The 25,242-nt window shown below is 35.0% G+C and overlaps 1 protein-coding gene across 6 annotated transcripts in view; it reads right to left on the reverse strand.

Annotated features, from left to right (window-relative positions):
- LOC136031171 (ero1-like protein) overlaps positions 1-25,242 on the reverse strand; it is a 79,055-nt gene that overhangs the window by 23,704 nt on the left and 30,109 nt on the right. For 5 of the 6 annotated variants that reach the window (XM_065710558.1, XM_065710546.1, XM_065710551.1 and 2 more), the window contains exons 4-9: positions 20,142-20,291; positions 18,764-18,840; positions 17,775-17,969; positions 10,006-10,088; positions 4,300-4,392; positions 2,613-2,772 (exon numbers count right to left, since the gene is read on the reverse strand). In XM_065710558.1, coding sequence (XP_065566630.1) covers positions 2,613-2,772; positions 4,300-4,392; positions 10,006-10,088; positions 17,775-17,969; positions 18,764-18,840; positions 20,142-20,291 — 758 coding nt within the window. Of the gene's footprint in view, positions 1-2,612; positions 2,773-4,299; positions 4,393-10,005; positions 10,089-16,776; positions 16,824-17,774; positions 17,970-18,763; positions 18,841-20,141; positions 20,292-25,242 lie in introns of all 6 variants that reach the window. The other variant, XM_065710532.1, reaches the window with a different exon arrangement.

A 25,242-nucleotide genomic window follows, 5' to 3' on the forward strand; every position in this document is an offset into this window, starting at 1 on the left:
AGGGGAGGAGTATTGGAACATATGTAAATTTCCGAGAGGAAATTGTGAGTTTAAGAGAAAAAAATTCTCTTGCCGTTATCTATCTAAAGACCACTGACAACAATGAAAAAAAGTAACTTAAGTTTTTTGTACAGATTCTTTTTATCATAAATTCTCATCAGATTAACCCGTCGGGTTGTTTTCCCGTCGGTAAAAATATAATATTCTCTTGTTATGTCTTTAGCTAAGCTTTAGCTAAGAATGAATTTCATTGGTTGATTTACATCCGCCTTACATTTTAATTTTGACCAATAAGGAAAATGGGGTGAAATTTAAAAAAAGTTTGATCAGCACTTCCTAGCGGAATTTATTAGTCTTGTGCAAGAGGAATTAAATACCTTAAACGAGCAGCTTCTTTCGGGATCCTTTTGGATTTGTTTGTCAGAAGGATGAATCTACATTAGCTGGGGCCAGTTGTGTGCTTATAAAGCCATGATAATGTTTATCTCGTAGTGAGGATTTAACAACATCTATTATTCAATCTTTCAACAAGATCTTCAAGCTTGTAAGTAGCTTTTTGTGATTTCTTGTTAAATTCAGTGAAGCAGTCGAATAACCTGGAGAAACGATTTTATACCATGTCTCGATTATGAAATTTTTTCGGCGCACCTTTAAGATAATACTTTCTTTTCAGTTATTATTCCCCTTTCCTGCAGGTTTTGGGGACAATATTGCCTTCTTCATTCTTCAATTCGGAAGTTCTTCCGATTTATTTCCGGGACTTGAAATGATGAAGGATTTTTTCTAGACGGTTTTCTCTGACGGTTATACTCCAATAAAGCACCCACATAGGGCAAAATTTTCTTCGGATTCTACTAAATATAGAAATGCATTAGTAGTTGCGCTTGACAGAGCAGAATAGAATATACCTGGACTAAAACAAAACACCTGCGTCACCGCTTGCACATTGTAACTTCAATCCTTGTGACTAGATGTACCAAAAAGCACGGTTTCTCAGAAAACTACAGCCAGAAGTTTCCGTCCATCAAAGTTGAAAGGATACTACCTAATTCACCAGTTGGTAGCAACTATAAGCAGGATAAATAACCTAATGATCCATTGACAACCCCTCTATCAACAGAAATGTTTTTTGGAAAATTATTCAAGTACCTGGTTCATCCTAGCACTAACTGTTCATTTCTTGTCCTTGGCAAAACTTTCCATGGTCTTTGCTCCTTCTTTTTCAGTTTGTTTACCTTTGACAACTAAAGAGAGTCGATCAACTGCGACAGTATATAACATAATTTGAGCTAATTTTTCGAAGAAGCAACTTGTTAACGATGATAAAATCCTCTTTAGTAAGCATCAGAAGGATAGGACTCTTTTCCAGTGCAGCTAACTTTATGTAGAGATCTGCAATTTCGTCAGTTTCAGCTCTAAGCGAGATTCCAATCTTTCTAGAGAGAAATTGGAATATCACTTAGAGCTACAACTGACGAAATTACCCACTGGCAAATCAACGGAAATGATTTCAATCAGTTTCACATGAATAAATATAAATAAGGCTGAAACCAAGGCCGTAAATGTCTGTGTAACTCGTAAAAACGTAACAAATGAATATAAACAAATTTTTGATGCGTTTTTTAAAGCTTTTTTGTAACCCCCTAAACAAACAAAAAAAAAATTCTGGATACGTTCTTGGCTGAAACCATACTAACTCCATAAATAATAAAAAATCTAGTACTCTGAAGTGTCATTTTCAAAGTTAGTGGAATGTCAAACAATGTTTTTCTGTTGCAAACATCTTAAAAAGAGTTCTGTAGTAAATCTCTTTCTTATCGTTATCCGCGAATGTGTTATCTAAATGATATATGGTTTTAAAGTTCCTTTTCTGAGAAAAAAGACCCACCATTTAACAGGATTTTGACATCAGTACCCTCACGTTCAAGCCCATACCAAGACAACAACTAAAAAAGATCGATGCTCTCATCGATATATTCCGGTTCTTTTTGGGCAGGCATCAATAACCCAGTGAGCAACCTACAAGTCACCACTTTTTCAGATCCTTTTTGTAAGCTTTTTAGGCTCGTGTTTGTTTTTTAGCGTCCTCTTAGCTTTGATTCTTTTCATAAGGTCGACACACCAAAAGTGCCAAGAAACACACATGCAATACTTTAAATATTTCTCTAAGATATTTCAGGGCCCCACAAAAGGCAACAAAACAAAAAGGAGACAGTAATTCTCTTATATAGGATTTTCGCCAATGGCGATTCCAATGGAGCAGTTTTCATTTGGTTCTGACAACATTTTCGTGCAATTTCGGGCCATTTTTCTAAGTTTTCATAAATTAATTTTCGCAATTAACTTTTACCATTAAGATTAACGGAAACAACACCTAGTATTCCTGAATAAGGTTTAAATGGCAATTCTTCCTTATTTGATTTTTTTTTAAGCTTGCCTTTTTCGGTTACTATGTTCATTCGTTTCTTTACTAAGTTGTATCTAATGCTGTAACTATTACGGCAAATCAAAGTTAATATAATTTCATTCAACTACATCTTTTTTACTTGAATATAATATCGCTAGTTTCAGTAATTTCTACTATTGAATAAGTGAAAACGTTTTGAACGCACCTTAGTTGCAAAAGGTAGAGGAAATAAAGATTTCTGAGCCACTGAGGTCCGTGTCCATTTGTTCTGTCAGGATCAAATCTTCTATGGAACTCTTCAAGGTTTGGACCCCAATTACCAAGTGAATTAATTCCGTCACTGAGAACATCAGGCACTTCCGCAGCTAAAATTTTTGTGAGTATATTAGACTTAAATAAATTTTACATATCAATTTATGTATATACACATATGTACTAGAATATATACTGTACATATATATATATATAGCTCTTAGTTATATCTACAAATAAGTAGATATATCTTAGTATCTATAATTAACTTCTACTTATCAGGTAGCCTAAATTTCCCCAAATCGCATTTTGTGGAAAACGGCGATTCGAGAACGGATTTACTTTGTAAGAAAACCGAGAGATATTGAGAAAAAACAATATGACCACATAAAAATCTCAAACATAAGAAAATAATTCTTACTTCTAGTTTTCTGTATGTAAAGCTGATCCAGATAGAATAATTTTGCTAATGTTCATTTATTAGGTGCAATCTTTCTGACCGCGATTTCTCCAATACATTAAATCACTGCCTATGCAGATTAGGAATTATTTGGAAACTGTACCCACGGTTATCGCCCACGCGGTTGCCTCCCAAAGCACTGGAGGGACTTCTCCGACTGCAACCTCCCTGGTCTTCTCAGATTGGTACAAAACAGAGAGCAATTTAGATGACAAATATATTCGCTCGTGAGGAGAGAGGCCCCGAAACGACCACCAAGGCCGGATGGGACTTAAGTCAAGCAAGTAAGTCAAAAATGTGTAACAATTGATGGTATTCCCTCCCTCCCTTTAAATTTTTTAATTTACAAACTTGTCGTCGGATCACGATAATTTCCATTTTAATGACAATATTTCTAGAGCGCAAAGTTTAATTCCACATGTTTTGGAAAAATAAACAGATCGTTCAAAAAATTTCAAATTTGAGGTTAAGCAAGAAGCTCACATTCTGGGCAATAGCAAAAAACTATCTATGTTTAAACATGAAAAGGACACAATTTATATGGCAAATCATATGAAAAGATATGCAAAATCTATTAGAAAATCTAGCTATAAGTGGGCTGAAAAAAAAACAAAAAAAAAAAACGATGCAACATGGGTGTGTTTATTTTAATTCTATGTAGATGACCGACTTTCCCCTTTTCCCATTAGCTTTAGCACCAAATGATTTCTAATGATTAATAAAAGTAAATCTTGTAAAGCTAATAATCATCGGTGGCCATTTCTTCCGCTGTATCAAAAGACAAAATTGAACCCCATAAGCCCTTGAGCATTTCACTTAATCGCTATCGCTAAATGTAAATCTATTTTTCTAGATGTCTCAAACGTACCCCACCGCACTGATCGTTCATACACGGAGCGTCTTTTCTAAGCTCTACATGGGGATCCCAACGCTCAGTGTGCGTTGCTTTTAATATGAAAATTTACATTACGCTGTTTAAATACGCTGTTAAAGCGTTTGAAAAAAGCACGTGCAACGCAAGAGCACAATTGCAAGGATGGACAGTATAGCTTTGTATACAGTCCTTTGCTTCCAGAACCACAGATATTGTGATCCGTCCCTCTAATTGCATAATCATCATTCACAGCCATTTGATTTTAGTAAACTGGTCTATTATAATACTGGAAATTATGTCACTTACCCGAATAAAGATACTTGAGGGAGAGATGAATATTGATTGAGGCATGAAGACCTGAAACTGCTCTATAGAAAACACGTTTCTCAAAACACATATCTGAAATATAAATTTGACTTAAAAAGAAATATCTTAAAAAATCTACACACAATTCAGAAACTTGCAATGAATTATGAGAAAAGGTAAAAGACTAACAGCAGGCGATTCTGCTCAAAGCCCGAAAATGATAAAATATAACCAATAGGACTGTGAAGGAAAGAGGCAAATTTTGGGAAAACTAATGTTCTATTTTTCATCAGGGGTGAATGTCTTCACCTTTTTGCGAAGGGAAGTCAACCAATTTCTTTAGTTGGAGCGATTCTTCTGAAACTTAATTAAAAACTGAAGCATCGGATTTTTCCGAAAAATTTGTACTTGCTGTTCTTTGTCGTAAATAAGAGCTTTGATTTCATCTGCAAGAGTTCATGTAATACTTTTTAGTTAAACAATTCAAAAGATTGGTTTATTGTTAATTTTTGACTAAAAGTTTTCCTTGATAGTCATCAAATTCTAATAAAGTAATGTTAAGGAACGGTTCCTTGAGAACATTATATATAAAGAGCAGTTTTTTCTAATTAAAGTAAAGAGCAACATTAGAATTCAAAACAAACAGAAATCGCTCCGTATATGATGAGGGCTGCAAACTTCTCAACCCCTCGCTCGTAATACTAAAAATTGGTTAGTATTTAAAAAAAGCTTGTTATTCCAATTTAAACGCCCTTGTGTTTCAGCAATAATTCTTAAATGATTTAGACAAAAGCTAAAACTTTTGCGTAAAGAACGACCAACCCCACTCCCCTCATATACGAAATTATTTCTATTCATTTTAAGTTTTAATATTACTCCTTACTATCTTTGACAAACTTGTTTTTTTTTTTTTTTATTTAATTTCTGATCGTTTTTCAAATCATGCCCAGGCCTAACAGAATGTGAAATGGCCTACCAGCCCCATGATACCACAGTTTTTGCAGTTAAATTGTATATTTATATAATTGTAAATTGATTCGTAGCTTCCCACTTTTCCGTTTTTCTGCTTAGGAATTAAAATATCGGATTGTAATTAAAATTTTGGATAAAATTTGAACATTTACTCAAAATATTCAATGAACAGTGATTTTGTTGAACAGGTTCGTCTAAATATTTTTACTACGATATTTCGGGTGAACAGAGAGAGCACAAAGATTATATGTAACTCTTTACCTTCTACAAGATAGACGCCATTGCGACCTGTACAATAAGGTTTTCTGATGCTTAAATACACTGTATACATATGTTTAAATACACAGAAACTTTGTTTATAGAAAGGTAAAGATAAAATTGACAAAAACAAAGCTCCTTGTAGCACCTATGCCCCCCCCCCGATCTTCCAAAAACTTTCATGGCGAGGCTAATGATATCCCATCTCACATTTTCCACTTTTGTGGTGGTAAGCATACGAGATAAATATTTCATGTTAAATACAAAAAGATTGTCGCAATGGGAGGGGCACTATTACCCAGCTCCCTCCCCCCTGCAGCACCAATAATAAAGACATAGAGAAAAAGTATTCCTGGGGTATCAAGAGTGATTAGATATCAAATTCTACCCGACTCTTCCTTCTCCCAAAACTAATTCTATTGCGAAGCCTGAAGGCTCAATGAGAGTTTGAATATTTGAGCATTAAAAAGCATTCCTTGAGGCATCTTCCTCCAATCCCCACCTGAAAATAAACCATTGCCCTTCCTTCATATTAGCTGATACGCACTTAGAGAGAGAGAGAGAGAGAGAGAGAGAGAGAGAGAGAGAAAGAGAGAGAGAGATAGGTTTATTTAAACAACATCGTAGCTAACAGCTAATTTGCGTTGCTTCACTATGCTAAATAACAAACTAACACAAAAAACAGAAGAAAATATCACTCGGCTTGCGTAGCGGTTCGTGCGTAGAAGTAGCTCTACTGTGAACAGTGCTGACATCTAAAAAAAGGGACGGTAGCAGCATCTGGTGGCTTCGTCAGAAGATTAAAAGTCACCAAGTTCGAAAAAGTAGATGGTGCCACCGTATACAGGGGTGAAGAAAGGTCAAATAAAGTATCTTTCCTGTACTTAATTTGCATATTGATGGCACAGAAAACTGTCAGGATAGTCACTGCTTTAACTGGTGACACCATTGACAAACCAGTACACATATATTGGGCACTATTGAGCTAAACTTGGTAGATGGGCTCTGCAGCTGTGCTAGCGCAACAGCGCCATCTACCAAAATGTATCTACCCATCTTACACATAATTGCATGTAATTATATGAAATATGATTCCTCGGAGTTTAGTTAAATGAAGCTTTAAATAAATTTCAGAAAGATTCTACTGAAATAAGAAGGGGGTATCAGTCCGTAGCATCCTTATTCAGGCTTGAGAGTAATGTTAAGATTTTAATTCCTACAGGCCTCCCCCATACCCTTTCCTATATATGTCTGGGGGTTTATGAAGAATTTGAGAATTTGGGCATTGAAATGCGCTAGTTACGGCATCTACCCCCCTTTCCCCACCTATACTATAATCCACCACCCCTCTGTCATAATAGCTGATGTGCAATATCAGTGATGTTTTTCATCACTACACATAATTCCGTCAAAAATAAATATGCATCGACTTAGTCAAACTAATCATTAAGATAAATGTCAATGTTAACCATTTCTCTTGTGTGAACTACGTGACTTTTCAGAAACGAATAAGCCGCTATGCACCACTACTTTCTCTACAAACGGGAAGCTAAATATAGTTTTTGATACTTTTAGATCGAATTGCTATTTCACAATTTTCGATTGATAGCAACTTTGTCCTCCGTAGCACAAAATCATAGTCTGGTGCCAAAAAATGGCAAAAACGCCAAATTCGCGCGGCACTATCTTTTCGGTAACATAAAAATGGTACTAGAAAAATTGATTTACGTTCAAATGAGCCCTCTTCCGATCTTCAAGAACCATTCATTTGATTTAATCACCCGTAAGAAAAACAACAACAAAACAAACGAATAAACACGCATCCGTGATCTTTCTCCGAAGAAAAACTGAAAAATAAATACTTTTTGAGGGTGTTTCCCCCTTTCTTCAAAAATTTGCCAAATTTTCTTAGGGTCGTAGCTTTGAATCAGCAACATAAAACTTAATGATTTATACAATTCAGAAACAGCAAAATCACAGCTTTTTTATACATTGATTTTTTTTTTATCAAACTTCTTTTTTTAAACTTTGGATACTATTGGTCAAAGTCGCTTCTTACTTACAGTTCGTTATGACAAAGTGTTTGAAAATTGCATATACTATAGCTGGCATTATTTGCAAAAAAAATCGACTGATTAATTTTTTCATCTTTCACAAACATATTCATAACGATTTTGAAGATTTTTTTTTCATTTTTTGGTTTGATTTTCAAATGTTTCTTTAACTATTATGTCCAAAATGACAAAAAAGTGAAATATGATCAGCCAAACGTCGCACATTTTATAATTTCCAATATAGCCGAGGATAGCACTTTAATAATGAATATCTTCCACAACAAGCCACTAGGATTGGGAGTTTTATATCTAAATGTAAGAGGAGCATTTAAAGCAAATTTGTCTCACCAACTAAAGTCTTCTAACAGAAGAGGGCGACGCCATTGGCTGATAAGAATATGAAATTCCCATCATCAAAGAAAACTATGATCATACGTGTTCCACAAGGGATACTAATATATCAATTTAAAAATTAAATATACTTTAAAAATTGAAAAAAAGCTATGAATTTTTACGAGTTACCCAAAAATTTTAATTACGCTGCTTTGATCAACAAGAATAATTTTATTTATTCTATCATAATATAATTTAGTTAACAATAATTATTCTAGAAACAATTTTTATAATTTATAATTTTAATAATAACTAAAAAATTTAATCTATTTAGTTTAAAATAATACTTTTATTTTAATACTTTTAATTATTCAAATTTTTATACTGTGCTTTTAAAGCGCAGTTCAAAGAAAACAAAGAATTTGTTTGAGCAGCAATCTAGTCATTCAAATAAAGGTGAGAAACAAAGAGCTTTAAAAAATCTTCCAAGGGTTTTCTGCTATTTTTGGCCTGCAAATTTTAAACGTTACAAAAAAAGATTATTTTTCAAGCGAAAGGTTCTAAAAATCTTTAATACATTCCTAACAACCTTATAAAATATTTTGAAAGGATATTAAGTTAAGAAGAGCGGTCCTTAAAGCTTTTTATCAAGATTCTACCTCTCAGACACTGAGCTGCCAAGAATAAGCAACCTGTAAGACCACTTTTACTTTAACACTAAAGCTTTTGACAGTGTTTCTCATGCTCAAGTTATGTTTTCCTTTGTCAATTCTGGAGTCAACGTTTCTGTCTTTCGGGTTCTTCAGTTTTGATATAGTAATTCGGTTTAAGTTTCACTCTAATTTTTATGGGAATATTCCAATCCGTTCGGGAGTGCGTCAAGGTGGTGCTTTTCCCCCTTATCTTTTCAGTATTTGTATCCACAGTGTGCTATCCAGAATTATGCCCTCTCTATTTTGTGATTTGGTAAATGTCTCTTATATCGGATATGAGGATGATACACTTCTTTTAAGCCGTTCTAGATCCAGCCTCTCGAATCCCGTATCATCTATTCCAAAACATTTCCAAAGTGTTGGTCTGTCATTGAATACTGATAAGTATGAGAACCTAGCTTTTAATGCAAAGTACTATGCCCATTTGTCTTCCGTGTTCTAACTTCTCCGTCCGTTGTGTCTCTGACTTACAGTAATTAGGCATTCATATTTGTTCGAATCTATTAACTGTTAGGACTAATATTGTACGGGATGTTAAAGAAACACTTAAAGTGGGTTATGGTAAAATCGATGGCTAATCATGGTCATTATTCTCGAAAAGCGCCTGCATTGCTATATTTCCGCTATTGTGACCATTCAATACGTTTCATGTCTGGTATTTCACATATCCTGAAAAAAAAGGATCTGGCTGAATCACGTATATTATATTTCCGCTATTGTAAGTTTCTGCTTTATTTACCCCGGTCTTATAGGAACACGAAAATAATTCGGTATTTAGGGGCTTCTGACATTATTACTTCTTTGCGGAAGTTAGACTGAAAATTGAAAAAGGATTATGTTTTTTTTCTCTGGACCCCTTCCACCCCTTAGCTCCTTTATTTATCCGTTAATTTTCACCTGATTTCGTTTTATAGTTGCGTTATCTTTTAGAGCTTCTTTCGTTAGTTGAGTTGTGGCTGCGTTATATATGTTTTATCTCTCGTATAATTGTTTTATTTTCCATTCATTATCTTTTATTTACTCCACTTGTCTTGTATTTTACTGGGTTAAAAATAAATTATTACTACCAGAATATTCCAGCCCCTGTCATTATTTTTTCGGTATCTTGAATAAAGCAAAAGATAGTTTACACGAAAGTAAAACAGGACACAAAAACAGTCAGCTAATCTCAATAACAATTTAAAGATAGGCACTAATATTTATCTTCTTCAATGCTAACCAACTAGTTCACACCTTGCAATCATCTTTCAGTGTGTGTGAACTAGAAATTATACAGGGAATTGCATGAATTTTCACGGCAAACTTTAAAAGCTAAATAATAATAATAATAAAAAAAATTCCAACCACCAGAGAAAGGCAATCCCGATTTAAATTACCTTGAAAAAGTGAAGAACAGATAAAATGCTCACACGAAGATGACTGAAGAAAAAGAAAATCAGAAAAGATGATAGAAGACAGACTGCAAAAGTAAGAAAATAAGTAATTATAAAGAGAAAAATTAAATGGTTATAGATGGTTGGTTAATAGTTATATACACAAACCTGAAATCAAAAGGTACGCTTTGACCTCCAAATTCGAGAGGAGAAAAAGAGGAAAGCCCATAGAACAGGTTATTGGGATATCACTCGTGTGGATTTATGACAGAGGTGATATCAAAATACGTCTCTTCATTAATACAGAAAACCAAACAAACAAATTAAAACTACCAAGAAGAGAGGATATGTTAAGAAAATCAGAGAGCAATAAAGCATTGCTAACCATTTGCGGAAATCAAAAATAGTAAAACATAATGCAAAGAGCATTATTATTCAAATATTGTGTTATCTCTATAAAGCACACTTTACGAAAACCGGCAACCGCAATAAGAAAACTGACAAAATAGGTTCAGAATAAACCAGAAGTTTTAATATAAAATAGTCCAGAGGTTTAAAAGGAAATTTTCTGAAAATACAGGGCCGCAGGAAATGCTAGTCACGTCAGCAAGTCCTGGGAGCTATGGTTCAAACATCCCATTCACAAAGCCTTTAAAGAGTTGCAGGCCTCAAAATAAATATAGCCAAAAAAATGACAGGGCTTCAACCTTGACCTTAGGTGGCCTGTGATTCTGTGTTGGCCTGAGGCAGTGCTGTCACTTACTTGAAGTACTTTTACTTGAAGTACTACTTAAGTAAAATTTTCCATTACTTGTACTTGTACTTAAGTAAAAACTCGAGGGTGTACTTATTACTTGATACTTAAGTAAGATTACGAAATACTTATTACTTAAGATACTTTTAATGTACTTGTTTTTCAAATACTTTACCTTTGACACGAAAATTTTGTGTGTGTGCCTTGTGCAATGTACAAGAAAACATACACCTTTAGATTTAGAGCAAACTCGGATATAGCTTTTGTGTGTCTGTGCTTTGGCAATTTACAAGAAAACATCATCCTTTAGATTTAGAGTAAACTCAGATATAGCTCCATGCCCTATTTTTGGATATGAAATAATGTATTTGTTTTTGAGGAAAAAAAATTATAGTATGATTAACACTTGGTTAAATTTTTGTTTAAGAGTTATATAACAAAGAAAATTGAAATTATTTCACAGTTCACTGGTCGACAGTGAGCTAAAATCCCTTGTTTTTTGCTAAATGTTGCATACTGTAGTCCATTTGGGCTTATATTTCTGACATTAGTGTTTAAGTTTTGTCATCTCGTCAACTGAACCAGATTTCTACCATTTCATCATCTTCAGGACCATATTATTGGTAAAACTACTGAAGCTATGAATCTTTGCCCATCCAAATGTTGTCTGCAATAAACAAGTCTAGGTAATTCTAGCTGGATCCAATGCAGTGGTATTTTGTCAAATTCGTTCCAGCAAATTCAGGTATTCAGACGAATCTGACTTCAGATTTGTCACTCCATTCATAAGTTATAGGCCCTACTAAATTAAAGGAAAACTCGACTTTCTTAAGACTTGAAACCCTCTCCCCCTCGCCCTATTTGAGATAGGGTTTGTGATACCAGAACTTGATGTGAGCCCTGATCTTAGGCATCTTTGGTCTAGTTTTCATTCGGATCCGTTACTCCATTTGCAAGTTATACTAAATTAAACAGAAAACTTAAATTTTCAGGAATTAAAACCCACTCCCCCCTGTTAAATTTGAGCTAGGGTCTTTATCTCAAAAACTTGATATGTGTCATGGTCTTAGGCCTCTTTGGTTCAATTTTCATTCAGACCCATCACTCCAGTTGCAAGTTACTCTGAATTGAACGAAAAACTGTTTTTAGCAGGTAAAGCTATAAAAAAGGGGGGAGAGGCCCCCCTGTTTTATTTGAGCTAGGGTCTTCATATTTCAACTTGATGTGTCTCATGATCCTTGGCACCAAATCTGGCCATCAAAATTTTCATCCAAATCCAACCAGCGTTTCTCCCCCTATACGTGATTACACAGACGGACGGACAGACAGACAGACGGACGGACGGATTTGCAACGTCTTAGGTAGCCATGTTGGCTAATTGGATCTAAAAAAGGAAAACAATGGCATATCATCATCCAGGTATCATCACCTATTTGGATAGTGGAAAATATCCATCAGGATAAGTTTTTGAGATCTGTCTATCTGTCCGCCCGTCTGTGCAATCGAGAACCGCCACTCAGATTTGTATTGAAATTGTACTATTTGGATTTAAAATTGAGCTTAATTAGGGCGATGGGGTTTTAAGTGTTAAAAAAAATTCGAGCTTTTTATTTAATTCACAGTAACTTGCATATGGAGATAAATTTTCGATGAAAATTGAATAAAGATGCATAAGAGTATGGTATGCATTGAGTTCTGGGATGGAGACCCAAGCTTAATTAAAAGTTGAGTTTTTCATTTAATTCAGTCTAGCTTGCAAGAGATTGATGGATGTCAGTGAAGCTTTTGGTTTAATTTAGTATAACTTGCAAATGGAGCAACGGATCCAAATGAACGCTAGACCAAAGATGACTAGGATCAGGGCTCAAATCGAGCTCTGACACCACAAGCCCTATCTAAAATAGGGCGAGGGGGAGGGGGTTTTAAGTTTTAAGAAAGTCAAGTTTTCCTTCAGTTTAGTAGGGCCTATAACCCATGGCTTGCCCAAAGCCTGGAAATAACCCTTTTCCAAAATAAGTCATATTGAAGCCAACCTTCAACCAAATATTCCATTCCCAGAGAAAAATTACTTTGTATGGCACTTGGTATTTACCAAGTGACATACAGTGATAGCAAATTCTGTAGGTCTGTCGGTCTGTCAGTCCTGGTCTTGCTAGTTTAGGCACTTCCAGATAAGCTAGGACGATGAAATTTGTCAGGCGTATCAGGGACCAGACCAGATTAATTTTGAAATAGTTTTTTCCCCGATTCGACCTTTGGGGGGGGGGGGTGGGGTGGGAGGACGGTTAATTCGGGAAAATTAGATCGGATCTTAATTAAATTTGATATTTAGGAGGATATCTTGTCTCAGAGCTCTTACTTTAACTTCCGACCGGATCAGGTGACACTGGAGGGGGAAACCTAAAATCTTGCAAAATGCTTAGAGTGGAGGGATCGGGATGAAACTTAGTTGGAAAAATAAGCACAAGCCCTATATATTTTATATAGGGATACTCTCTATATACTCTCTATATGAGATTGAAATAAACAGAAGGAATGCACTCTCTTTTGGGAAGTTGGGGGAGGGTTAATTCTAAAAAATTAGAAAAAATAAGGTATTTTTAACTTACGAAGGAATCATCGGATCTTGAATTTCATCAGATGAGATTTCATAATAGAAGGACCTCGTAACTCAGATCTCATGTTTTAAATCCCGACTGGATCTAGTGTCCTGGGGGGGGGACTGGAAATCTTGGAAAACGCTTAGAGTGGAGTAATCAGGATGAAACTTGCTGGGAAGAATAAGCACAAGTCCTAGATACGTGATTGACATAACCAAAATGGATTCGCTCCCTTTGGGGGAGTTGGAGGGGTGTTAATTCGGAAAAATTGCAAAAATTGAGGTATTTTTAACTTAAGAGCGGATGACCGTTGGTGAGGTATTTTGAATTTGATATTAAGAAGGAACTCATGTCTCAGATCTCTCATTTTAAACCCTGACCAGCTCTTGTGACATCGGGTGAGGGTTGGAGGGGGGAACCGGAAATCTTGGAAAACGTTTAGATTGGAGAGATCGGGATGAAACTTGATGGGTAGAATAAGAAAACGTCGTAGATACGTGGTTGACGAAACCGGACTGGATCCACTCTCTTTGGGGTAGTTAGGGGGGTCCAGTGCTTTGGGGAGTTTGGTACTTCTAGACGTGTCAGGACAATGAAAATTGGTAGGCGTGTCAGGGACCTGCACAAATTGACTTGATAAAGCTGATTTCCCCGATTCAACCATCTGGGGGGGGGGGGGGCAGGAGGTGAAGGGAGAGGAAAAATTAGAAAAATGAGGTATTTTTAACTTTGATATTTAAAAAAACCTTGTGTCTCAGAGCTCTTATTTTAAATGCCGACCAACATTAAGCCTCTGATTTTCTTTTAAATTAATGTATTGATTCTTATAATTTTGCTAGAGCTCATGCCATATGAGCTCTTGGTTCTTACGACCTCATCACAAGTGCCATATGAGCTCTTAGCTCTTGTTTTATTCCTTTTTTGTCAGAAGATTTTCGACTTAGTCTCATGGTTTTTGCCACTTCATAGTGTGAAAACTGCTGCTAGAAATAGATAGGTTGCAATTTCTGCCGTATTGTCTTCTATTATATTTAGATGTGTGCTTGCATCGGGCCTGCGTCCCCTTAAAAGTTCTGTTTCTTACGGTTATATTGGTTTGTCTTTTGTTGCATATGCAGACGACGTTCTTCTTGTTACCCGGACTCGCCGTGGATTGCTTTCCAAATTTACTATATTAACCAATGGGCTATCTAAGATTGGACTGTCAGTTAATGTGTCGAAATGCGAGTTTATTTGTTTTAATAGCCCTTATGCGGTCGCTCCATTCGTTGCTGGGACTGTAATTCTGCCATGTTCTTCTTTAGTTAGTTGGCTTGGTCTGTGTTTCGGTCCAACACTTTTCACTACCTTTTCATCCCTAGTGAATCAAGCCGTGAAAAACCTACGCGTCGCTTACGGACAAATATCCCCAAACAAAAGCCGTTACAACCGCAACGGTTTGTGCATGATTTATAACGCTTATTGCGCCCCTGTGCTTTTGTTTTTATCAGGCATGGCTCATCTGTTTCGTAATAAAAATCCCCATACTCTACGTGCGGCTTATTTCAGATATTGCAAAATCCTTTTCCGGCTTCCTAGATGGCACCAAAACAGAAAAATAATTGCTCGCTTTGGTTTAATAGATATTCCTTCTTGGATCCGGTCTTCCAGTGATGATTTATGCTGCAGGCCCAGGCTTGCTGCTTATGATGACGGGCTTGCTGCAGGCCCGTGAATTTATAGGCTAATACATGTTTATAGGGAGTTATACCGACCATCTGAATTGACTACACAGTATGCGGCTTGCTTGAGTGAAAACCAGCCAAAGGATATAGATGCCATACATTTTCATAGCGTGTCTGAAATTTAACTTGAAAACTTTAGGCAGTTTCCTTGTAAAGGTGCTGAGGGCGAGACATGCCATCAATTGATTTTTGACTTTTGATTATTGAGCTTTAATTTCTCTTATTAAAAAAGTCTGCGACTGACTCACATGGCTCCTTACTTTTAAATTTGAGTTTTTTTGTTGCTAAGGTTTTTACTTATTGAATCAGAGAATGATCTACTTTATTACCTTTTATCTGTTTTAAAGCCAATCCAAAGTTTGTTTTTCTATTTTCAATATTTTTTCCACCATTCCGACATGTTTCAGAATAACCCTGTATTTTTTCAAACGTTCCGGATTTGACTGAACACTAATCGCCAGAAGTTCAACTCTATGTGCACTGTATTAATCCTGCCATGTGATCTATCTGATCCAATCAGAAGTTTTTTGACTGCACTTAATTGTTTTGATAGTCTTTTTTTCAAGCCATTGTGTTGAAAATTGGTTCAGATTATTTTTTGGACTTCGTTGGGTGTCTACCGGCCAAACAAGGGAAAAAAAATATTTTCAATATTTTTTTTTATCATTCCTACATGTTTCAGAATAACCGTGTATTTCTTCAAACGTGCCAGATTTGACTGAACACTAATCACCAGAAGTTCAACACTACGTGCACTGTGTTAATCCTGTCATGTGATCTGTCTGATCCAATCAGGAGTTTTTTGACTGCACTTAATTGTCTTGAAAGTCTTGCTTTCAAGCTGTTGTGTTAAAATATTGGTTCACATTATTTTCTTGGACTTCATTGGGTGTGTACCAGCCGAACAAGGGAAACGGTTAAAAACGATAAAACAGATATTCTGGTTCTTAATTAAGATTTCCAAGAGAGGAATGACACGGGACATTTTATAGGCAAGGAACGGGCTAAGAAGCCTTCAGAATGGCTTTAAAAAAGGTAGCATGGGCTTTATATCAGAAATATATATATATATATATATATATATATATATATATATATATATATATATATATATATATATATATATATATATATATATATATATATATATATATATATATATATATATATATATATATGATATATATATATATATATATATATATATATATATATATATATATATATAGAATAAATACTTGAAGTAGTACTTGAAGTATTACTTAAGTACAGTTTTGGCAAGTACTTGATATTTGATACTTAAGTAAGAATTTGGAAAGTACTTATTACTTGATATTTAAGTAAAGAAACAATGAGTACTTAATACTTGATACTTAAGTAAAAATTTGGAGTACTTGTTGCAGCACTGGCCTGAGGTGGCTTTGTTCTACGAGGAGTTTTTATTTCTTCTGCAATGGGTTTTTTCTTGGGCTTTAAGAAACTTTTACTTTATAAATATTAGAGTTGATAAACTAATTCAACAACATTTTTTTTAAATTTGATGCAGAAAAAATAATTGAAGCAAAGATTAGAAAGTATAGTACAGAAAGAAGACATATAGAGAAGATATAACGATCAATGTAAATATAGATAACTAGTAAAAAATTAGTAAAAATATAAAGAACAAATAAAAAAAATTTGTTCGGAACTAATTTACCTCCCATGTTCCGAGTGTCAGTAAATAGACTGTATTCAAGACTGGCCCTAAAAAAAATAAAAGCTAGAAACAAAAAGTTTTTCAAAGCAATCCTTGTATTAGGCACAGGGTGAATAAGCAGCAAAAAATAAGTTCAAAATAAACAAGAAAAATATGGAAAACTGAAAGTATCATAATCTGCAAAAAGAATTTGTAGAATTTCTAAAAGCTAGGCCATCCAAAATTCAAAATCATGCGCATAAACTTAGTTTCAAGACAAATACGCATGGAGGATTTATTTCAGATGAGGCACAGCATTTAGAGGGGATGTATAACAGATGGACTCTAGTAGCAGGACTTATAGTGATCAATCTATCCAGTTGTCTTTGGGAATCATCAGATTGTTACAGTTTGTCTCATTTAATACAGTCATAGAACGTTTTCAAATTTGATGAATTATTTTGATTGTTTATTTCCACGGTTCATTGTGATAACATAGACGAAAATCGCCAGAAAAACTTCATAGCTAAAAACAACAATGAGAAATTTTTCATAAAAAACAGTTTTCAGATAAGAATATCCCTAAGATGAGTCCAGGAGGCAAAACACATTTTTAATTTAATGACTTTGGTATTTTAGGCTATAGTTAGCTTGAGAATTTACGGGGAAGTCCCACTTAGATTTAGAAAATGTTCTCACTCTAGATTTATGCTCATTTGAGTACAAAGACAATGAGTTGCTTCTAGGAATGCTTAGATAAACGGAAACTAGATGAACAATCTGGTTATTTTATATTAAAAGCATTGTTTTCAAGTGAAAATGAGTGATGTTCTATTTACTTGGATTAATTATTTTTCAGAATTGGTTTTCTTTGATTTGGTGTACAGTGTTGCATCGTTCAACACTTTTATGTTTTTTTTTTTAGCTTTAAATGCACTTCTCATACAGCTCTAAATATACTTAAATACACCTTTTAGTAGAAATTGGTTTAAGGAACAATTCAGACGAAAGGAAATTACTTGAAACAATTTTCTTCATAGATGGCCTTCCATATCTTATGTGCATCTGGACCCTTATAGCCAGTATAACGTTCAGGATTAACTATCAAATCGACATAAATCTGGTCCTCGGGAGGCTCTTCATCAACAACACAAAAACTTGAAGTTTTAGCATCATACTCTATCCATGTCGCAATACTCTCTGAAGCGGCTTTGCTAAAATGAAATAACAAGTTAAACACAAAAAATCTTCAATCCTCTCCTCATGGTAGATTTTTATTGTGGAACTATAATCCCAAAAACCTGTAAAGAACCGAAAAATCCCCCCAAAAAAGTCCCAAGAAAAAAAATGTGTAGAATTGAAATTTTGACACTTCTAAATGACCGAGCAGTTGCATAATACTGTAAGCTCAAAGAGCTTATCAAATAACAACATTCAACTATTTAATACATAATATATACTTTCAATTTATGATCTATGACGCAGAAAATGTTACCTATTTTATGTAAAAAAATAAAATTACCTGTCAGGAATGGAATGAATTGATTCACCAGTCTTTCGCTCTGCTGCCCTAAATAAAAGCACGACCCGAAAATCTTCCGCACTTGGGCAGATAAAGCAATGGTTAAAAAAGTTCTCTCATTACGAATCAAGACATCAACTGAAGGCTTAATATGAAAGTTTTGTTTCCATTCAAAAGCAAAAATAAGTATAACACAATACATTTTAAACTAGGATGCTTCAAATTAGAGATGGTAATTAGCAAAATATGTTGAATGAATCACACTGTATGACAACATCTTTCAGTCTAATCCCCTCAGCACTGACTAGTAATCTCCCCAGCACCATAAACGGTAAAGCAGTTGATAGTTGAATAATGAATCGCTAGTTCCTCTATGAAAATAGTCTGTTTGGACATGATTCCACCTAAATTACATAATTGCGGAAAAAAATTCTTTGGAAAAAAGAGGAATAGTATGATTTGGAGAAAGAAGAACTTAAGACTTACCTAATCGTCTCATTGATTGAGCCAAGAATATCTTCTTTTGAGGGTATACATGGTTCTTCATTTGGCAGAGGTCCAAACTTAAAAAAAATTTTTCGTTAATAAAAACATGAAAAACCACCAAAAACTACTTTTGCAGTCCCCTAACAAGAATCACACCGCTAAAGATGCTTAGGGTATATCCAGAGATCAACAGGTAATGTTACGTTAAAAAAAATCCCATATTAAATATTAGAGCTACTAATATACTGAATGACAAAATTTTGATGACCTATTTCTCGATTGATTCATAAAAACATAATAAAAAAATACGCAAAAATAAACTGGATCCAAACCAAGGAGGAGGGATAGAGAGACCCTTTGGATCCATGACGGCTAAAGAGACTAGTATCTAAAGCAATTAAACAGGACTAGAAATTCACAAAAACAACATATGCTTGGCAAACATTTTCTCTTTCACACAAAATACTGTTAGCACTGCTCTTAGACCCTTGTCGTAGCTAAAGAAGCTAGTCCTATTGCATAAGATTGTTGATTTTCATATTTTATCATTCTCGTCTTCCAGTAAAGCCCACAAGTCAAGAAAATCCTTTCAAGCCTTTTCAGTTTGTGATTAGGACACCCAAGCCCAAAAAATATTGACAGCGAAATAGTGAACAAGCAAATAGTTCAGATCACTAATTTAATTATATTTTAAAGTATGACAGTTGATCCGGGCATAATTACGGGTACAAAGAAATTGTTTGCTAATTTACGGTAAAAAGAATTGGCCATACTCAGGTTCGGCACTCTTAGGTGGATTATTTTTTAATAGTCACTCTATTTTCACCCTCATAACTGGTAGCATAGCTATGTAGAGCAAAATTTAAGTACAAACATAATGCAAACAGATATTTCTAAGAAAGCCACATTTCTTCATTTCTTTTAATCGTCATACAATATAAAACTTTTTTTGGCCTCATCCGCTTAGTATGACTGTATTATTCTTAGTACACCATAGACCTATTACCAAAATAGCTATCGAACAAATCTAACAACAAATACATAACCACCTTCGGGGTACAAAAAGTGCATTCCCAAGAAATGTAAAATAAGAGAGAAAAGTTTGGAAAAAAAAACAAACAATTTTTGAAACCAACATTAGTTCACAAAAATAAAAGGGACGGAGAACACTTTGTTTTTTTGTCAATTTATTTTCAATGAAAATACGAAATAAACAATATTTCAAATAAAAATAACCAAAGAAGTAGTTTTCTTAATCTAGAGCGGGGGTATATAAAAAATTTGGAGGGGGTAAATATGTATTTGTTGTTAGATTTGTTTGATGTTTCGGTTGTCTAATAATACGTTTTAAATTACTTAGTTTGTTTTCTATACTTACAAATATTCTGTTGGATGATTTCAACGTATCATTGGAATGTTTTAAGCCATCAGGTAGAGAGTCGGCTGGACATTCTTCAACAGCACAAAACTTAAGGGAGCATTTGCCTTCGTTATCATCCCAAAAAGGACACTTTTTAAACAGATGAACCTAAAAGACAAAACAAAACTATTATAATTGGCATTTATAAAAGTTGTCACTCAAAATTAATAAGAGATTCCTCTATTTTTCGTAAAGCAATAAGATACCATATACTAGGAAACAATTAAAAAAATGAACAAGTTTCTAGCTTCTAGAAAAGATATAAAAAATAAATAGAAAATAACAAAGAAAATAATACACCTGTTTCTGAAGCCCGACGATACGCTCCTTCCACAAAATCTGGACAGTGTACGATTTTCTTTATATTCTCTTCAAAATTTCCATCCAGATCACATTTTTTTTTTCTATTTTAACTGAGCATTTTGACCAACAGCGGGTTAAATTATGCAAAAAGTGATTTAGACAAAGACAAAAAACAAACGAGTCTAAACGGCCGTTATTAATTATTGAACAATTATGAATTTTCACTCACTGAATGAATAATTTAGTATCCTTCAGGAATAAACGTAAAATGTTACCATTCAATTGCAATAAAAGAAATAAAGTTGGTATTATTCTAGGGTACACCTAAATGATAAAAAAAGAAGTCAATTCCATGGTTTAAATCGTTCCAGTTAGGCTAGAAATCTATCTAACTAGCTAACAAGACGCAATCATACTGGAAATTTTTTTTTTACTATTACTAATCAATTAAAAACAAATTTAATTAAACTTTCTTAGCAGGCTGAATCGGTTTCTATCATAAATCCAAATATTATTGGTTAACACCTTGGGGTCCACAAATTCACCCTTTCTAAAAAATTCTTGTTTCATCTCAACTGAACGTAATAGCCCGTTAGTAATCCATAGCTGATTTGAATCCTGTACATGTCAATCGAGAATTCATCCCCTCTATCCACCAGCCAAATATAACCAATTCATAATCATAATCGCCAGTTTTTATGGCACTTGGTATTAACCAAGTGACATATAGCAATTGCCAATTCTGTTGGTCTGTCTGTCTGTCTGTCTATCGGTCTGTCGGTCTGTCTGTCGGTCCCGGTTTTGCTACTTTAGGCACTTCCAGGTAAGCTAGGACGATGAAATTTGGCAAGCGTATCAGGGACCGGACAAGATTAAATTAGAAATAGTCATTTTCCCGATTTGACCATCTGGGGGGGGGGAGTGGAGGCCCGGTTAATTCGCAAAAAATAGAAAAAATGAAGTATTTTTAACTTATCAGCGGTTGATTGGATCTTAATGAAATTTGATGTTTGGAATGATATTGTGTCTCAGAGCTCTTATTTTAAATTCCGACCGGATCTGATGACATTAGGGGGAGTTGGAGGGGGAAAGCCTAAAGTCCCGGTTTTGCTACTTTAGGCACTTCCAGGTAAGCTAGGACGATGAAATTTGGCAAGCGTATCAGGGACCGGACCAGATTAAATTAGAAATAGTCGTTTTCCCGATTTGACCATCTGGGGGGGGGGGTGGGGTATGGTTAATTCGGAAAAATAGAAAAAATGAAGTATTTTTAACTTATGAGCGCGTGATTGGATCTTAATGAAATTTGATGTTTGGAATGATATTTGTTCGGGATATTTTAAATCCCGACCGGGTCTGATGATATTGGGGGGAATTGGAGGGGGGAAACCTAAAATCTTGTAAAACACTTAGAGTGGAGGGATCGGGATGAAACTTGATGGGAAAAATAAGCGCAAGTCCCAGATACATGATTGACATAATCGGAACTGATTCGCTCTCTTTGGGGTAGTTGGGGGGGGGGAGTAATTCTTAAAAATTAGAAAAATGATGTATTTTCAACTTACGAACGGGTGATCGGATCTCAATGAAATTTGATGTTTAGAAGGATATCGTATCTTAGAGCTCTTATTTTAAATCCCGACCGGATCTGGTGATGGGGGCGGGGAGTTGGAAGGGGGAAACCTAAAACTTGGAAAACACTTAGAGTGGAGGGATCGGGATGAAACTTGGTGGAAAAAAAACACGAGTCCTAGATACTTGATTGACATAACCAGAACGGATCCGCTCTCTTTGGGGTAGTTGGGGGGGGGGTTAATTCTGAAAAATTAGAAAAAATGAGGTATTTTTAACTTACGAACGGGTGATTGGATCTCCATGAAATTTGATATTTAGAAGGATATCGTGTCTCAAAGCTCTTATTTTAAATCCTGACCGAATCTGGTGACATTGGGGGAAGTTTGGGGTGGGGAAACCTAAAATGATGGAAAACGCTTAGATTGGAGGGATTGGGATGAAACTTGGTTGGAAAAATAAGCAGAAGTCTTGCATACGTGATTTACATAATTGGAACGGATCCGCTCAATTGCGGGGGGGGGGGGGTAATTCTGAAAAAAAAGAAAAATGACGTATTTTTAACTTACGAAGGAGTGATCGGATCTTCATGAAACTTCATATTTAGAAGGACCTCGTAACTCCGATATGTTATTTTAAGTTTCAACCGGATGAAGCGTAATTGGGGGGGGGGCAGTTGGGGGGGGGACCGGAAATCTTAGAAAATACTTAAAGCGGTGAGATCAGGATGAAACTGGATGGGAAGAATAGAAACCTGTCTAAGATACGTGACTGACATAACTGGACCGGATCTGCTCTCTTTGGTGGAATTGGGGGGGGGGTAATTTTGAAAATTGAGGTATTTGTAACTTACGAAAGGGTGACCAGATCTTAATGAAATTTGATATTTAGAAGGATCTTGTGCTTTAAAGTTCTAATTTCAAATTCCGACCAGATCCTGTGACATTCGGGGGAGTTGGAGGGGGAAACCGGAATTCTTGGAAAACATGAAAATTGGGGTATTTATACCTTACGAATAGATGATCAGATCGTAATGAAATTTGATTTTTAGAAGGAATTCATGTCTCAGAGCTCTTATTTCAAATCCCGACCAGATCTTTTGACATTGGGGGGATTTGGAGGGGGAAATCTTGGAAAAACACTTGGAGTGTAGGAATCGGGATGAAGCTTGGTGGATAGAATAAACAAATGTCCTTGATACGTGATTGATAGAATCGTACTGGATTCGCTCTCTTTGGGGGAGTTGGGGGGAGGGGTTCAGTGATTTGGCGAGTTCGGTGCTTCTGGACGTGCTAGGACGATGAAAATTGGCAGGCGTGTCAGGGAGCTGCACAATTTGATTTGATAAAGTCGTTTTCCCAGATTCGACCATCTGGGGGGCAAAAGGGAGAGGAAAAATTAGAAAAAATTAGGTATTTATAACTTACGAGTGGGTGATCGGATCTTAATGAATTTTGATATTTAGAAGGACTTTGTGACTCAGAACTCTTATTTTAAATCTTGACCGGCATTAAGCCTCTTATTTTCCTTTTTTAAATCAATCTATTGATTCCTAGAATTTTGTTAGAGCTCATACCATATGATCTCTTGGCTCTTAGCTCTTCTCGCCTCGTCACAAGTGCCATATGAGCTCTTAGCTCTTGTTTTTTTGGTTGTACCAGCTTTCCGCTGTTTAAAATTCATCGGTTCCGCTGTTTAAAAGTTAAAAAAAAAATAAGATGTTTTTTTTATAAAGCATTATGAGAACAGAAAACGTTTAAATATTGTCCAGGAAAAACTTATTAGATCTTATAAGATTTCCGAGGGTAATAGATTAGGTCTGATGACAAATCATCAATTTTTGATGGTTTTTGTGCATTGCATTTAACTTTTTTTCTTCTTTGTTGCAAACAGTCCTGCATCATTAACGAAACGGCAAACTGATTAACGAGAAAAAGTTCTAAATTCGTCAGTGTTATGGTCGGATGTATTACTTTTTTTTGGCAAAAACAGTCAAGCAATGCAATTTCGCCTGATCTAGACTATTCAACTAGGTTTTAAGATTCGAATACCAATCTAGTCTTTACAATAACGGATCAGGATACAAAAGGAACTAAAAAATAAGAAAAAAGTAGGACTGTATATTTCATTGCGCGGTATGCTCAGAAGCAAAAGGTTTCGAACTCCCCCCCCCCCGCCTCTCCTTCCAAAGAAAGCTCAAACTAACATTAACATGATCTTTCTGTCTGACATATCAGACTAAAATTATAGGTTCAAATATCTCTGCATATCTCTGCTAAATCTCAGGGGAAACATCTTTCAAATTTTGATGCCAGACAGAGATGTGCAAAAAAGAGAGGGGTCGGGCTTCGATGACAAATCCCTTTCAAAATTCCAATATCTCTATGAACTTTCCTATATTTCTCGTATTTTTGTGCATTATTTTTCAGTTTTTAACCTTATGTTGTTTTTAACTGTTAGGTTTATGTTGTTTTCGTACATTTGTAAATGCTAAAGATTATTTGAATTAGCTATACCTTTAATTCAGTTTGTTTGATTTTGTAAACATAGAATTATTTTAGATCAAACAACAAAGGATTTTTCAGGTGAACCTTCTTCAAATAAAAATACCTTGCTTATCGTTTTAAACTCTCTTTAATTATTTTAGGTTAAACTCTCAACATTGACAGGGTGATGTTCAATATTTTGACAGATCAGGTTAAATGGTAAAGTTAATAACTAAACAAGGCAATGCCCTGTCTCATAATTCGAACGTTCTTTGATAGGCTAGACAAAAGAAACATTTTTAGTTATACATTATCCCACGTAATTTCCATATTTGCAGCATCTTACTTTAGACTTCTTTTTACATTTTCTTTATTTTAAATGGCTTAACGCCTAAAAGCATTAAATTCAACCATTGGGGTAAATCAGAAAAAAAAATCATTGGGATAAATTAAAAGGGACAAATTCATTTTCCAATGAACAGCCTAAACTGGTGTTAACTACTAAAAATTCAATAGTAGGTGGAATTAAACCAAATTAAGTATTAGGCAATTTGTATCATATGGATGATAAAGTGCACGACATTAAAAACGAGTTCTAACAATTATTTATGCTTGAAACCATTGCAGATGGCAAAACGAAATCTGGGGGGGGGGATTATGAAAGAAAAGACAAACAAGGTCATAAGGGGACAAATATT

Source organism: Artemia franciscana, chromosome 1 (genome assembly GCF_032884065.1).
Source record: "Artemia franciscana chromosome 1, ASM3288406v1, whole genome shotgun sequence".
Classification (NCBI taxonomy): domain Eukaryota; kingdom Metazoa; phylum Arthropoda; class Branchiopoda; order Anostraca; family Artemiidae; genus Artemia; species Artemia franciscana.